Below are 17,683 nucleotides of genomic sequence, written 5' to 3' on the forward strand. Positions count from 1 at the left end.
AAATCCTGTTTAGGAATTTCTGGTCAATTACAGGTTTTGCTTTGGTTGCTTTTGCTTTCTCTACTCCCACTGCCCTAATATCACATCAGATGTCCTCAGCATCACCATGTTTATTAAAAGAGACCTCTCTACCTCCACTTGCATGTTGGGCTAGATTGCATCATTCAGTCCAATTCTCCATTATTGCCTATGTCCACATTCTTTGCCATACAACTTTGCAGTGCTCTCCCACTGTGGTCAGGGATTGGCTTGGCCTCTGGACTCTGGACTATGCCATATAATTTTCCTTGGCCAATGAGATATTTAGGAGATATGATACAGCACAGTATGGAAACGGACCTTCTTCAACACTGGGGCTTTCTTTTCTATCAGGAGAAGAATGACAAACATGTGGCACTAGCAAAGCCCACCAGTCAAGCCTACTTTAGAATAGAGCCCCCAACAAACCAACAGACATATACATAAGCTCAGCTGGTACAAGCAGATGCACCCAGTCCAACCCCGATCAAAATGGCTGAAGCTTGCAGGTGTGTGATCAATAAATGATTATTGTTGGATGACACTAGGGTTATGTGGTTGTTACACAGCAAAAGCTAACTGATACAAGTGCTGTTTGGTCCATGTTCCTCGTGTCTGCCAGAGTCATATTCCTAAAATGGAACTACAATGATCTTAAAATCATTTTGCCTAGGACCCTTCAATGACTTCTTGTTATGGGCTGAACTGTGTTCCTCCAAAATTCGTATGTTGAAGTCCTAAACCCCAGTAGTTCAAAGTGTGACTTTATTTGGAAACGGAGTCATTGAAAATGTAATCAGCTAAGATGAGGTCATACTAGAGTATGGTAGCCCCTAACTCAATATGACCCGTGTCCTTATAAAAAGAGGAAATTTGGTGGTAGACATGCACGCAGGGAGAATGCTATGTGAACATGAAGGCAGAGATTGGGATGGATGTGTCTAGAAGCCAAAGGACACTAAAGAGTCAAGAAATCTTCCAGAGGCTAAGAGAGAGAGAGATAGAACAGATTCTCCTCCACAGCCCTCAAAAGGAGCTATCCTGCCAATACCTTAATCTCAGACTCTGGCCTCCAGAACTCCAAGACAATACATTCCCGTTATGTCAGCCACTCCCCGTTACCTATAGGTTATAGTCTAAAGTCCTTCACAAGATACATAAGTCATTTCATGAGTTGGTCTCTGCTCTCACTGTATCCCACTTGCTTCAGCCTTGCCCCATTCACAAGCCATGCTGAACTATTTACAGAGCTTCCACTGGCTGCTCAAGAGATATTGTTCATGCTGATCCCTTGACCTCAAATGCCCTTGTGGCTACCTTCTACCCTCTAGTAGACCCCAGATCTTTACTTAGTTAACTTCTATTTATATTTCAAGCTCCAGGTTGGGCATCATCTCTGGAAACTTTCTCCTGACTTTCTCAATCCTAACTGTAGGGTGATGTCCTACTAAAGCTCCTTATGCACACTATAGAGGTATTTCTATGACAACACTTATAAAATTGTGGCAAGTTGTTTGTTACACATCTGTGTCCTCATAAACAGTCTTGACAATGAACCTCTTGAAGGCAGGGCCATAAAGTATCTGTTCTTGTATTCCTAGTAGCTAGCATGGTGCTTGGCACAGAGTGGCTGTGCAGCAAATGTCTGTGGAAAGAATCTGTGTGTGTTTATGTGGAAATATCCAAACAGATGTGTTCTTGGCATAAGGGAGATATATTCTGCTTGTGTGACAACTGGCAGTTGAGTTTGCTTGGCATTAAAAGCACCCAATTAAAGACCAAACTTCACTTCCTTCTTTTTCTTCATTTCCTTCTTTCTCTATAACTACCCAATCTCACATGCTTTATAATGCTTTTAGAGGTAAGTGACTGTGAATTATTACCAACTGTATGCCTTTCATCTTTAAGACTGGCAGTCTAAGTTCAACATCTCTCAGGAGGGAGATACTATTATAACTATATTTTTGCTTACCAAGAGAATTGTTAATGGTTATCCTGGAGGGAAAAAAATCTATAAATATCCAACTCGTAATGAAGACTTAAGCTTACATTCTTCCTTTACTAATGAAACTCTTTCTGACTATACTGCCAGAATCGCTACATAACCATTTCACTGAGAAAAGAGACCAAGTCTGTAGTAAATTTTTTCTTTTACCTGTTTAGTTCTTATTTTGGAATCCGAAGACAGATTGTTGTAGGTATAATGTGCTTGTGTGACTCCACAGAACAGAACAGCAACTATGCCTGAAATTAAAAAAACAGATCAGTCAAAACTAATTTTCTTTTCCATCCAAGTCAAAGGTTAGGGCTATTCCAGTTGGAAAATAGACTTGGTGTCAGTAGAGTTAAAACTGCTAGTAGTTACCATGATAATGAAACCTAGGTAAATCTTGCACTTGCTTTAAACAGGGTTTAAACAGGGTCCTGAAGGATTAAACCTAAAGAAAAACATTAAGAAGTGGATTCTAAATAAACATGAGAAATAGATTCTTCCTGGAGACAAACGAGTCCCTGTTCATGAGCTAGAAAAGTTATATTTGAAAACATGAACAAAAGACTCCATAGTAAACCCTGGGTTTTTCATGGCCAGTGCCAACTACTTTGCTGGATTTTATACTAAACACTGGCATATTTTCTGAAAGATATTTGCTTTCCGCTGTATACTTTGGGTAGCCTGAAGAGGTTCCTGTCATACCATAATTTAGTATTAAAAGTCATGAGTGACAAACCTAAGACATCCACAAGGGTTTTGCTGCCCTTGCCAACGCTCCTACTTGCCAAGCAAGAGAGAGGAGACCTTGTTTGCTCCTGTGCCTCTTTGGAAAGGCTGGGTGCTCTGTCCTGCTGCCGAACACACCCAAGGCATTCACTCCTTGAAAGTAAACTGGTCTGTTCTTGTGTGATTCCTACCAACAGTGGACCTTCAGTTGCTTCTTGGCATCTGCAGGGTTTATTTCTTAAACCACATATCAGCTTTAAATGTGACATGAAGTCACACATACACTAGATGCTTTCTGGAGACAGAGGAATAGCGACCATGAGACCGACATGCTATCTGTCCCTAGGCTCTGTTATTCTCTGTGTTATTGTCCCTGGGCTGCAGTGGGGAAGCAGTGGGAGCTTGCACTGTACTTTGGATTAAAGATTAGCTCAATTATGGGAAATTGGGCATAGAGGAGGGCTTTGGGAAAAATGCAAGATATAAGTATTCCTCGACTCAGACCAAGGGGATTGAATTGAATTTTAAGCAGCAAAATCTTTCCAACTAAAAACACTCATAAATTAAATGCTGATGATTCTTAAGAGTATAGAGATATGTGAACTGAATACTGACATTTCAAATGAATCTGCAACAAAGAATTTTAAAGAACTGAGCTTTTAAAAAGATATGTAGACTATATGCTTCTACTTACATGTTGGTTATTTTTCAGGTCAGCATTGGATAAAACATTGCTAACACATATTTACATAAATGTGTAAAGTCTACATGACTTATTGCCTTTTAACATTATGCTTCAAAATTTTAGATAAAAGAATAAAACAAGTAGGAAATTTTACCATGAAATATCTGTTCAGTAGGCAATTCACCAGATTTTTGGTAACTTCTCAGTTTCTTAGCATCTCTTCAGAAATTCTAAGGCAAAAATGCTTATAAAATATTTTACTCTTCACAGAATTTCTGTTTTAAAAAGCAACATATACCAGGGAAACTTTTAGTATGCTGAAGCACTAAGTACTTCACAGCACAAGGAGGATTGCCCTGTATACTGTTTCGGCGTAAATCATTTCTCTTTATTTAAAAATGTGACCTATGTCTGTCTAGTGTGTAGTCTATTGGGGGTTTTCTGGGTGAGGTTTTGCTGACCTGTTCACTGTTGTGGAACTGTTTTGACTAGATATTGATCTGTAGAGAAGTAGTGAATAAAAGGGCAGGTGTGTCTGTGTATGGATAGCAAATAAATTCATTGTAAGAACAAGAATAGGTAACAAAGAAGTGTTACAAAGGATAAGGAAGTGACTAAGATTGTCTGAATACCTACTGTGGGCCAAGAACAGTGCTTGTTTAATTTATATCTTCTTATTTACTGACCGAGTTACTATCTCACAACAGGCTCACAATGATTAATAGCTTCTGCCACTGCCGCCTTCTTTTTAGTAATAGCATCCATTCTTTATGCTGCCCAGGGGGAAACTTTGGGACCACCCTAAGTGCACCTCTCACTGCAAATCAGCAATTTTGTTTACTTGTCCTTCAAAATGCACCTTGAACCCAAACACTTCTCAACATCTCCATCCCTAGCCTCTCTTTCCAAGCCCCCATAACCTTTGGCCTGGATTACAACAATAGCTTCCTAACTGGCCTCCCTGCCTCCCATGGTAGCCCCTAGCAATAACGCTTCTTTAAAAACTAGTCAGACCGTGTCAGGCCTTTGCTCAAAACTTTGTAATGGATTCCTGTGGCTTAAAAGGTCCTGTAAGATCTGTTCCTGCCCCTTCCCCACTCCCCACAACTTGCTGACCTCTTCTCTGACCACTCCCCTCCTCCTTACCTTTCAATATCCTATCTAAATGTGTTCTGCCAGGGGCCCTTGCACTTTCTTCCAGGTCCCACTCTTTGGAAAGCTCTGCAGATATCCACATGGCTCCTTCCCTCCTTCAGATATCTGTTTAGATGTTACATGAGCAGACAGGTCTTCTCCATCCACTCTGTACAAATTGTTCAGTCTCATCATTCTCTACTTGCTTTATTTTTTCCTATATTATATATTGCTACTTGATATTTTATATATTTATGTGTTTATTTTCTGCCTTCCTGCACGATATGGTTTCGCTGTGTCCCCACCCAAATCTCATCTTGTTGTAGTTCTCATAATTCCCACATGTTGTGGGAGGGACCTGGTAGGAGATAATTGAATCATGGGGGGCAGCTTCCCTCATACTGTTCTCTTGGTAGTGAATAAGTCTCACGAGATCTGACAATTTTATAAGAGGTTTCCCCTTTCACTTGGCTCTCATATCTCTCTTGTCTGCTGCCATGTAAGATGTGCCTTTCACCTTCCACCCTGATTGTGAGGCCTCCCCAGCTACGTGGAACTTTGAGTCCATTAAACCTCTTTTTCTTTATAAATTATCCAGTCTTGAACATATCTTTATCAGCAGCATGAAAATAGACGAATACACTGTAACACAAGGCAAAGCTCATTGAAGGCAGACGGATTCCTTGATTCCTAATGATTAGAGCAGTACCAGGCACATGGTAGGCACTCCGTATTTGTTGAATAAATAAGTGAACATTCCCATTTCTATTGAACAAGTAAGACACTAAAGTAATTTACTCAAGATCACCTCTAAAGTGACACAGCTGAGATCAAATAGTCCATAGCCTCCCTGTGCATTTCTGCCTATATTGGACCATCTGTGAATGTTTTAAGGTGATCTTAAGCTGTCTAAAAAACATTTCTGATATCCCATGAACTAGCCAGAGATTTTATGAAAAAGATTACATATCTGAACTAGCTGGGCTTATCATTGGAGAATATTTTCCCTAGTGGCTGCATTGGTTATCATTTCCTTGCCTCCAGTAGAAAACTAACAGGCTATGTTGTTGCTAAATACCTTTTGAGTCTTGTGTGGATGGATATGTCATATAAACAACAAACAATGGAGAATGAGCCCACATGACCAGAGGCTTGGTGTTGTAATTAAAATAAAACAACAAAATTGATCTGACCCTTAGTATTAGCATACACAATCATAATTCCATAGCTTAGTAATTAATCAAATCACACAAATTACTGTAATTAGTATGACTCTTACAAGCCAAACACATTTTGAAAATGTCTCATCTAAATACATCTATTATCTATACAATTCTCCACCACAGAAACAAATTCAAAGTTGACTGTGTTCTACCTTATGAAAGAACATTTTAATTATCACTATGTTTTTATATACTCATGCCTGTGAGCCCTAATTGTGCTACTGTTATGTGAGGTCCTAGATAGTTCTCTTAAATTCTATGAACCTCAGATTCTTGTGTGTAAGAAAGAGGGTGAGGGGGACCCTCAAGGGACCAAGAAGTGCTTTTTGTGCCTAAGTCATCAAACTAGTGTCTCAGCTCCAAACCCACCCATCATTACTGGCTCTGTGATCCTGGCACTGGGGCGCTACAAACCATGCTTTCCTTGCCAGTGCTGTTGGATCCTGCCAGTATGAAGTGCCAGAAGGTGACTAGAATCCAGTGGAGGAGAGAAGGGCTTGCTCCTTCCTATTTACCTGCTCTTCCTTCTAGCTTCATCTCAGCAATGACACACCTCAGAGAGGGCAGCCAGGCAGTGTCCTTAGAATTCTGGATCCTAGCCCAGTGGTTCCCTCTTAGGAGCTTCTAGATTCATTTCCCTTTACTGCTTCTACTCCTAGGGTTCACATTTGCTTCCTGTAAGTATTACCTCTCTGTTACCTTTGTGCACACTTTGTACCTTTTGCGATCTCTACCAACTCTCTACCCAATTTCCTGAATTAAATTCTGTCAATAGTCAGATTGTTTTCTTTTTTTCTGAGTCAATCCTCGTTGATATTCTCTTGTGGGTATCTTCTCTTTCTAAACTTTGATGGTTCTTGGAAACCACAGTTTTCCATTTGAAAATAAAATCCAACTCATATCTTCCCTGTCATAACTGAGACAATGAGGAACACTAGGGGCAGGCAAGACCCTGTGCCAAGCCCAAGAGAACTGGGTCTCATCCTCTTTTCAATCGTACCTATGGTTGGAACTGGTATTTTTAAAAAGTGATGTGATTATATGGTTTGGCTGTGTCCCCACTCACATCTCATCTTGAATTGTGGTTCTCATAATCCCCATGTGTCAGGGGAGGAACCCAGTGGGAAGTGATTGGAGCATGGGGGTGGTTTCCCCCATGCTGTTCTCATGATAGTGAGTGAGTTCTCACTAGATCTGATGGTTTTATATGTGTCTGGCATTTCCCCTGCTTGCACTCATTCTCTCTCTTGCCAGCCTGTGAAGATGTGCCTTCCACCAGAATTGTAAGTTTCCTGAAGCCTCCTCAGCCATGCAGAACTGTGAGTCAATTAAACCTCTTCTTTATAAATTACCCAGTCTCCGGTATTTCTTCATAGCAATGTGAGAAGGGACGAATACAGTAAATTGGCACCGAGTGGGGTGGGGTGTTGCTATAAGGATATCCAAAAATGTCAACGCAACTTTGGAAGTGGGTAACAGGCAGAGGTTGGAACAGTTTGGAGGGCTCAAAAGAAGACAGGAAAATGTGGGAAAGTTCAGAACTTCCTAGAGACTTGGGGGACTCAGAAGACAGGAAGATATGGGAAAGTATGGAATTTCCTAGAGACTTGTTGAATGGCTTTGACTAAAATGCTGTAGTGATATGGACAATGAAGTCCAGGCTGAGTTGGTCTCAGATGAGGAACTTGTTGGGAACTGGAGCAATGGTGACTCTTGCTATGCTTTAGCAAAGAGATTGGTGGCATTTTTGCCCCTGCCCTAGAGATCTGTGGAAATTTGAACTTGAGAGAGATAATTTAGGGTATCTGGTGGAAGAAATTTCTAAGCAGCAAAGCATTCAAGAGAACTCAAAGCAGAAAACACTGGAAAATTTGCAGCCTGACAATGCAATAGAAAAAAATAAAACCATTTTCTGGGGAGAAATTCAAGACCACTGCAAAAATTTACATAAGTAATGAGAACCAAATGTTAATCACCAAAACAATGGGGAAAATGTCTCCAGGGCATGTCAGACACCTTTACAGCAGCCCCTCCCATCACAGGCCTGGAGGCCTAGGAGAAAAAAATGGTTTCATGGGCCTGGCCTAGGGCCCCCCTGCTATGTGCAGCCTCAGGACATGGTGCCCTGTGTCCCAACTGCTTTAGCTCCAGCTTCTACATGGTGTGGAGCCTGTGGGTATACAGAAGTTAATAATTGAGATTTGGGAACCTCTGCCTAGATTTCAGAGGATGTATGGAAATGCCTGGATGTACAGGCAGAAGTTTGCTACAGTGGTGGAGCCCTCATGGAGAACCTCTGCTAGGGTAGTATGGAAGGAAAATGTTGAATTGGAACCCACACAGTCTCCACTAGGGCACTCCCTAGTGGAGCTGTGGGAAGACGACCACTGTCCTCTAGACCCCAGAATGGTAGATCCACTGACAGCTTGCACTGTGCACCTGGAAAAGCAACAGACACTCAATACCAGCCCATGAAAGCAGCTGAGACAGGGTTGTACCCTACAAAGCCACAGGGTCAGAACTGCCTAAGGCTGTGGGAGCCCAAGTCTTACATCAGCATGACCTGGATGTGAAATGTGGAGTCAAAGGAGATCATTTTGGAATTTCAAGGTTTAATGACTGACGTAATGGATTTTAGAGTTGCATGGGGCCTGTACCTCCTTTGTTTTGGCCAATTTCTCCTATTTGGAATGCAATGCCTGTACCCTCATTGTATCTCAGAAGTAACTAACTTGCTTTTGATTTTACAAGCTCATAGGCAGAAGGGACTTGCCTTGTCTCAGATGAAACTTTGGACTTGGACTTTTGGGTTAATGCTGGAATAAGTTAAGACTTTGGGGGACTGTTGGAAGGGCATGATTGTGTTTTGAAATGTGAGAACATGAGATTTGGGAGGGGGGGCAGGGGCAGAATGTTATGGTTTGGCTGTGTCCCCACCCAAATCTAATCTTGAATTATAGTTCCCATAATCTCCATGTGTCACGGGAGGGTCCTGGTGGGAAGTAATTGGATCACAGGGACAGTTTTCCCCATGCTGTCCTCATGATAGTGAGTTCTCACTAGATCTGATGATTTTATAAGATTCAGGTATTTCCTCTTCTTGCACTCTTTCTCTCTCCTGCCGCCCTGAGAAGAGGTGCCTTCCCGTGTGATTGTAAGTTTCCTGAGGCCTCCCCAGCCATGTGGAACTGTGAGTCAATTACATCTCTTCTCTTTACAAATTACCCAGTCTTGGGTATTTCTTCATAGCAGTGTGAGGATGGATAATACACAGCCTTTATATTGGAACAAGTGGTTTGGAGAGAGAAATATGTTAGACCTAGAACTATTAATGAGGCATAGCCCAGACTTGGATTTATGTCTTCCAATTCCCAATCCCATAATCCTTCCAAAACACAAGCACTATCCTATGGTTAAGTAGCTACCTCAACGTGTAAGAAGTTCCCATCATATGTTTGAGCTGAAAGATTATCTGCCAGCATTGTTGTAGAAAGGATTCTTTTCTTAAAGTCTGGATTTCCTCCAATTCTGAAGGCCTGTCATTTTCCTACGTATTACTTCATTAATCCACCAGGATGAACCCTTCAATTCAGTCTTTTTTTTTTTTTTAAGGTCAAGGAAATAACACTGGTTCCAAATGAAACCTTTAGGCATTTTGAATAGAGGCCAATTTTCTCAATAAGTGAAGACAAGATAAACTTATAGCCTTTCAAAATTGTTTCAATTTCAAACAAGTCTTCTAAAGTAAAATTTAAAAATATATATCTTCTACTCATAAGAACTTATTTTTTTCAAATAAGCTATGAGGTTTAAAGAGAAACTCCAAAAGTCTTCTCTATGTAGAAAAGGATGTTTTTAAATCTCTAGAACACAAACCTTCAGATCAAAGGGCATTGAAAATAGTGACTTCTGATGACTTTGCCCAAGTGACAGAGGCAGTTCACCCCACAAAGGAACCCACTCCCTCTCTCCTTCTCTCTTACTGCTGTTTCTTACCACTTTGCCTTGCCTGTTCTTGTTACTCCCAGGCATTGCTTAATTTACAGCTTATATCACTGTCCTCTCCACATATCAGAAGCTACTTGACCGCACCTGGAAGTGCAACTGTGGCCCAAGAATCCACAAGGCAATGATTTCAGGACTCTGTCCAGTGTTCCATGAATATTAATGTACATCTGAATCAGCAAATCACCTGGGGAACTTGTTAAAATGCAGATTCTCCTTCAGTAGGTTTGGGGTAGAGCCCCCAATTCTGCATTTTTATACTATTAGGGGATGTCCATGATGCTGGTCCTTGGACCACACTTTGAGGAGCAAGTCTCTCCCTAACGGTCTGGGTCGAGGTATCAACTCACCCTTGCTAAGAGTTGGCTCTGAACTTGTATGTCCCCAAAAGATATTTTTCCCTTATTCTTGACCTCTTAGCATTTTGGAACAATTATAAGACATCTTCAAAGGAGTAGCACAATTTTTGTTACCCCTTGTTTTGGCTTATAAATATCTTTTGCTAACTTCAAAAAAATGTTTTAAAATTATATTTTTGTGTTTTATTCTTTGGTTTTCTTTTCCTAGCTTTCCAGAATTGACATGGTTCTGTGAAGTCATTTTAGTTTCACAGAGTAATTATTATCAAGAAAATCTGAGAGGTTTTAAAATTTTTTTACTTTACTTTATTTCCTTTTCATCCCAACAATATTGGAATATGAAAAAATTACATAAAATAAAATTGATAATATACTTTACCACCAAAAAGTTGAATAAAACTTTTTCCTTCAAAAAAAAGGAAACAAATAAATCACATCTTTTGATCACAATGTTATAAGGCTGTCATATTTTTTATCACAATGTTATAAGACTGAAAATTAACAAAAAAGCATAGGCTAAATAAATGTATCCACTGGAGACTTTCAAATGCATTTTTCTAATTAAAATTTGAGTTGAGACCAAACACAGTGGCTCACGCCTGTAATCCCAGCACTTTGGGAGGCTGAGGCAGGCTGATCACCTGAGGTCAGGAGTTCGAGACCAGCTTGGTCAAAATGGCAAAACCCTGTCTCTACTAAAAATACAAAAATTAGCCGGGCGTGGTGGTGTGCGCCTGTAATCCCAGCTACTTGGGAGGTTGAGGCAGGAGAATTGTTTGAACCCAGGAGGTGCAAGTTGCAGTGAGCTGAGATTGTGCCATTGTACTCCAGCCTGGGCAATAAGAGTGAAACTCCATCTAAAAATAAATAAGTAAATAAATTGACTTGAAGGTGAAATCAAATGTGAAATTTTAGATTATTTAGAAACAGGATAACAATAAGTTTATACCACATACCCTATCAAAACCAATGGGATAAAAACCAAATAATTATTTAGTGGAAAATTGATAGTCTTATGTGCATTTTATTAGGACAAAAAGATTGAAAATAAGTAGACCATTTACCTCAAGAAACTGGACAAGGGACATAAAAATAGACCCAACGTAAGCAGAAAAAACTTAACAAAGAAAAATGAAAAAGTAGCCAAAAAGAATATATGAAAAATAGGACTTGGCCACTAAAATAAAGAGCTGCACGATAAGAGTAGGGTCCATGCCTCTCAGCCCCTGTGGTATCTTGGGCCTCGATGCTTCCCAGGCTGCCATTCTCTGGCCATGGTTACAGGCATAACACGGGTGATGCTGGCCAATAGCTTCACCCTACTGAGACTTCATTTTCTCATCTGGCTAGTGGCTACCTGTCTCATGGTCTGTTTTTAGTATAATGCAATATGATGGATATTAAAATGCTTTACAAACTCAATACTCTTAAGTAAACATAAGGTTTTGCCATAAATATTAGGAGATGAAAGGAAGAAGACAAGAAGGAATAACTTGGAGAAACTCATTTCGGGGATAAACACAGCAACATTTCCTATTTAACAAGTGACTGGGAGACAGTACATGCTTTGCACATTCTATGCCCTTTTTCACCTTTGTTGTCTTCTCTTCACCTTTAACTCCTGCATCAAGGAAAGCGGGTGGATATGTGCTTGCTATTCCTAGTAATCTAAACTTAGACAATTCTCAGTAATGTCACAATTAAGCTACCAGACTTACATGAGTGAGTTTGGTATCTGCTATTTATTCACTCAATTGCTAGTTATCTATTGAGATCCTATACTGAGCAAAGCACTGACCATGGGTATGAGGAACACAAGAATGAATAAAGCAGGCCTAGGCCTCAAGCAGCTTGATGTCTCCTAACAGAGATAAGATATATACAAAGACATCTAAAACTGGTAGAATAGTGGGTGATAACAAAGGAATTCTCAAAGGGAGTAATTTCTTTAAGGCTAGAAAAGCTGGGACAGGGATGAGGAATGTTTTCCTGAAAGTGGCAGAGGCATTTGGGTCTTGAAAGATGAGAAAAATTTGGGAGTGCAGGTTCACGGGTAGGGACTTCAGTAAGAGCAAAGGGAGAGAGGCAGGTGATTGCGGGGCATATCTGAGAAACATGCACTTTACCAGCACACTTGGACTTTAATCCATTATAGATAGGGAATAAATACACATGAATTAATTTAAAAATTTTTTGAATACAAAACTTAATAGGAGAAACAACTAATAAACTCTATGCTTAATTGTCAAACTATTTATTATAAGCACTAAGGTATTTATCTTGCATGTTTTGTTAGGCCTAGTGTACATAAAATTAGAAATATAAAATAGCTAGTATGTCTACCCTCGGCTGGCAAAGTATTTCTTCATTTTCTTTCCCAATAAAAATAAAATCTGATCATTCTGTTTCCATCTCCGCTGGAAAAACAAGCAATCCTTAAATGCAACTCTTACTTTACATGTCCAAGATCTTAGATTTAAATTGGACATATGAGGCCCTGCAGCAATGATGAATGGACTCAACTACATACATCTGGGTCCATGTGGAGTGGGTCATGCTCAAAAATATCTGGGACCTAAAATAAATAAGGGACTCTGGAAGAAATCAGGAGGTGGCCTACAAAAAATAATGATAAGAGCATCTGACTCATGTTTGTGCACAACACTGCCTTTCAGTGTTTGTACAGTGAGATTTCAGTGGTGGGCAAGAGCCCAAAGGATTGACTGCAGGAACTCATTTACACAATTTTGGATAAGAACTAGAACAACACTTTTTGATAGTATCTAAAAGAACTGTTTTGAAAAACCACAAAGAGGCACACGGTTAAATTCAAGTTAATTGGCAAGCAAAGAAATTTAGGAAACAGCATGAGGAGATCTATGATTCTTGGGGAAAAATAAAGATTCTGCTGGCAAGTAAATTATTTCCAGAGAGATCAATTTTCAGAGAACAATTAAGTCCTTTTGTTTAACACAGTACCATTTATACTGTTCTCCATGACTTCCACTTCTGGACCCTCTCAGAAAGCATTAGTGCTACTAAATACACTATGTCTATTTACTTGTTGATATGATCAAACTTCAATGTGTGGTTGTAAATTATGTAAGAAAAAATGCGCAATGCTGGGAGTCAGAAGACATAGGATCTATCTGGTCATAGTTCAGACACTTTGCTAGTTTGATGACTGATGCAATTTAAATGCTTTGCCTCATCCATTGCTTTCTCCTCACTAAATTGAGGCAGGTAGTCTGTTTGGTGGTTTTCAAATAGGGGTATATAAGACAATCCAAGGAAGGGGGAAGAAAACGTAAGATCATCGTCATTTTAATTAGCACTTTTGTATATTCTAACGTAATATAATTACCCTCGTGGGCAAAAAAATGAAAATTAATATATAAGCATATGTTACATAATAAATCTATCTGTTGCCAATAAGGGTCAAGAAACTCTGGCAAGCATTGCTCTAGATGACCTCTAAGCACCTTCCAATTATAAATGTCTGTAATATAAATGGTTCAGTTTTTACTTTGCTTCAAGGTCTGCATACTTGGGATTGAAGAATTGCATGGGGTTTAACAGCTTCACTTGACTTCCTGTCAACTAGATTACCCAGTGTCTCCCTCTTGACCTCTATCTCCTCAAGAGCTAGCTTCCTGACCTGCTGTCTTATCGCTGACCCATAGCAGTGTCCAGCACATGTCAGGTACTCAAATACACATCTGTCAAAGGAATGAACTTCTACTTCAAAAAACGTTTATGTGCTTTGAAAAGAGAACACAAGGAGATTAATCCTAATTCTTACATACGAATAAATGTTTATATGAATTTATTCCTGGCAGGGTCCGTTGTCTTCTAATATTTAAATTTTCTTATTCAAGAGTATGTCACCTACAGCCTCTGCTTCTGATAACATTACTCCAGAATTCTTTTCTCATTAAAAGTTGATGAAGCCGTCATATACAGAAGTAGAAAATAAGTGTCTGTCACATGAAGCATGCTTTACCTTGACATTAAATGCAGACTTGAAGAGTTTCTAAGCCTACAGAATACTGCCTTTTTGGACAGGAATATTGATTATATCACCAGAACACAGAAAGAGAATGAATAAGAAAGAAAAAAAAATGTGTCTTGCACTCAGATGGTCCTCTGAGGGGTTTAAGAGGTTGATGGGTTATTTTTCCATGCCACACTTTTATTTATTTTTGATCTAGTAAAAAGAGACATTTCTGACAGGTTTTCTACAACCACTGAAAGTGAACCTGGAACTGAGAAGTCAAAGACTTAACAAAATGGAAAACTCCTTCAGGAAATATGAAAGTATCCAACTTTCCAAAGAGTACAATTACCATCTAGTTCATCATATTTGGCAACTCCATAGTTGGCAGATTAATAATACATCTGTGGAATATGAGAACATCAATATAGAAAACAGCATGAATCTATGTTCTTATTTCTGATTCCTCCAATGCTGAGTATATAGATATGCACTTAAGTGTTACTTCAAATCTATGTTGCCAGGTTTAGAAATTTTTGTTTAAAAATATCCTCTATGTAAATTCTTCATAACATAGTAATGAGTACTTATGCAAATTATCTTGAGGTCTGGAGAAGAAGGAAAGACCTATTTTGCTTAGATCCCTGGCATGGCACCTCAAGTTTTGGTGTTCACTAGGCTTACCCTCCTTACCCTGGTGTCTTTCTAGTTCCCATTTCCTTGGAGTCAGCTAACACATTTACATCAATGTCGCCTAAATCTGTGATCAGCAATCTCACCCCAGATGTCCAGGCCAGTTGCCCACTGTACTTTTCCATGTGAATATTCTACCCTTGTGTGGAATTCTGAAGGTCCTGGAATGAACTGATTATTGTGTTTCCTTTTGGCTGCATGTATTCACTCACTTGTATTCTCCATTTTGGTGAAATCAACCACTGACCCAACAGACATAAAAAACCCGGGAATTATCCTTGACGCCTTTTTCTTCTTCATCCACATGTTATTTGTGCCATCTTCTGACAATTTTCTACATGCCTGTTCAGAATATGGGTTCTTGGGAAAGAATTTTACCTTTTTCTCTATGACTCCTGGCACCATGAAGAGTTGTTAAATAATGACTGAAAACATTTACAATGAAGAAAGGAGGGGTAAATTTGTCCACTGCTTTAGCTAAGTGTGCAGGTTGTTTGAATATTGAAATGAAGAGCTATTTGGTTCAAGGAAGTGCAGGTGTGAGTTAATGAGTTATTATGCGAGAAGACATACTTTACACCTGTGTTTACTGAGATGGCATCATTGCATGTTTGCCTTTGGTTCAGTGTGCTGGTTAACTAATCCCCTTGAGAATTGTAGGCACTGTTTCTGCAGCTTGAACGCCTAATATTTTGAGCCTCAGGGTTTTTTTTTTTTTTTTTTCCCAGCTTGGAAAACACTCACTTCACCTCATTTGTTGGTGAATTGTTAGTTAAGTTGGATTCACCTGGTTCTGTCAATATGAAAGCAAACCAGTTTTAAGGTAAGAGATGTTGGCTAATAACATGTATTTGGAAGCTAAAACTGGCCAGATTTGTTTTGAGAAACAATTCAAACTAAGTCCCCTCCTGGAGATTTGTTTTATTTACTGAGCTCCAGAAATACATTTCCCATCCAGTCATGCAGTGCATCAGTGGCAAGCCAAATGGAACACATTCACCTCTGAGCTAAAAGCCTTAAGAGTTTGAAAACAATTTTTGCCCAAGTGAGAAATGATGAGATGAAAAGTAATAAGCCAACTTACTTACTCAGACAAGTGAAATCTCAACATGTCCAGTAATAGTCATTTCATTTGGAAATCTCTCCTCCTTATTTATTGCAAAATAGACTTTCTTAAGTTCCCCTTTTCCCTCACTGCTTACTCTACAAAAGCCTTTCAAGAACTGACTTGACAAATACATAGCACCTGGGTTCCAAGTGCAGCTTTTCCTATCATGGCAATGTAATTAGGCCCTTGTGATTTGAGACCAATAGGAGAACAGGCTCAGGGGAAGGGATTGAGATGATTGAACTGTTTGTGTTGTAAACACAACTTGCATGTGCTGAGCACTTCTTTCTTTCAGACATCTCGGTCAATTCCTTAATGAATAGGCCAGAGTGTTACTTGTTTTTAACTTTCTACACTTTCATTTTTTTTTGAGTCATTTACTCTCTAGAATCAGACTAGAAAGCCCAGCCCCATTACTTAATAATCAGGACTTCTTTTTCTTCATATTTCTGGATGCCTGTTTTCTTAAATGGAAGTCATTCTAAGCTGAGTAAATAGTGTTCTATACTGTTTAACTTTCTGTATGAGAAAATGAGATATGCCAGTGGCCCTCTTCCCCCTTCTCTGCCTCCAATGAACATAAAATTGCCCTAGGAATCTAAAAATGGAAGCTGCCTTTATTAGAGCAATGCCTGGAAGCAGGGAAATCATTAGACATGGTGTCATAGTTGCCATTAGAAATCTTACTCTTTGGGTGTTTAATGACAGTCTCTGAAAGTTTGCTTCTGGTGAAAACCTGACCCCCAAAGTCTCAGCTGGGAAACAGATTATAAAAATGAATTTTCAAACAACCTGTCCAGCTGTGCTTTTCAGTTATCTTTATAAACTGGAAAGCAGCTTCTATGACAGAATTCAATTCCATTAGAGATTATGCTATAAATAATACTGCTGAAGTATTTTCAATATTCATTTTAAAATAATGGCTCAGTAACCCAATGACTTTTAGAAAACAGGACTCTGCACAAGAAAAATTCTACCTGATCCAAAATTAGGTAGTCATGTATACCAGGTACCTCATGGAGAGAATTCCTTAGGGTCATGTATTTACCCAAAAGCCACATTCTGTATGTGTACAATGTCCTTCTAATACAAAGTAATAAATTCCTTTGACTTTAGCAGTAAGGAAAATAGAGATGCCAATTAATAGAATGACTTATTCCAATCCTTTAGCAAGTCAGCTGAAGATCCAGAAACCAGACACACATGCCTCGGTGGCTGATTTTGTAAGTAGGGCAGACACATCCATATATGTTCTCTTCTTTCTATGCTCTCTGGATTTGTGAGAAGTCCCTAATGTCCATTTCTCTGTACATACTCTCATCCTCTATAAAGACTTCTCACTTGCATTTTATATTCTGCCCAATCTTCCCAAATAAATGTTTTCTCAATGTACTTGTATATTTCAAGCAGCAGAGATTCAGATTTCTGGGTAATAGAAACACCAGCCTTCATTTGCATGTCTAAAAGCCACTTGTTTCCATAAAACCAAGTTCTTCTATGTGACTATTGAACATTGGCAGGTGCAGTTTCCAAGAGACCGAGATGAGGTGGCTGCAAATGTGGCCCTTGAAGTAAAAGATGTTCAAAATAAATCAAATGATCATCATCAAATTAGTAACAACTGAAAGTGAATGCAGGCGATGTGTTAATGAGCAAGCTGCTTACACTGAAGTGTTCATGATGAATCTGATAAGAAGCTGAATTGAAAAGGATAATGAACACTGCAAACTGTCTTTAAAAGCTTG

At 39.3% G+C, this 17,683-nt stretch overlaps 1 protein-coding gene across 1 annotated transcript in view; it reads right to left on the reverse strand.

The window, feature by feature from the left end:
- The window catches only part of SLC9A9 (solute carrier family 9 member A9), a 591,760-nt gene that overhangs the window by 298,535 nt on the left and 275,542 nt on the right, over window positions 1-17,683 (reverse strand). Inside the window, exon 9 of the mRNA XM_054481518.2 lies at window positions 2,174-2,262. Coding sequence (XP_054337493.1) covers window positions 2,174-2,262 — 89 coding nt within the window. The remainder of the gene's footprint in view (window positions 1-2,173; window positions 2,263-17,683) is intronic.

Source organism: Pongo pygmaeus, chromosome 2, assembly GCF_028885625.2.
Source record: "Pongo pygmaeus isolate AG05252 chromosome 2, NHGRI_mPonPyg2-v2.0_pri, whole genome shotgun sequence".
Taxonomy (NCBI): domain Eukaryota; kingdom Metazoa; phylum Chordata; class Mammalia; order Primates; family Hominidae; genus Pongo; species Pongo pygmaeus.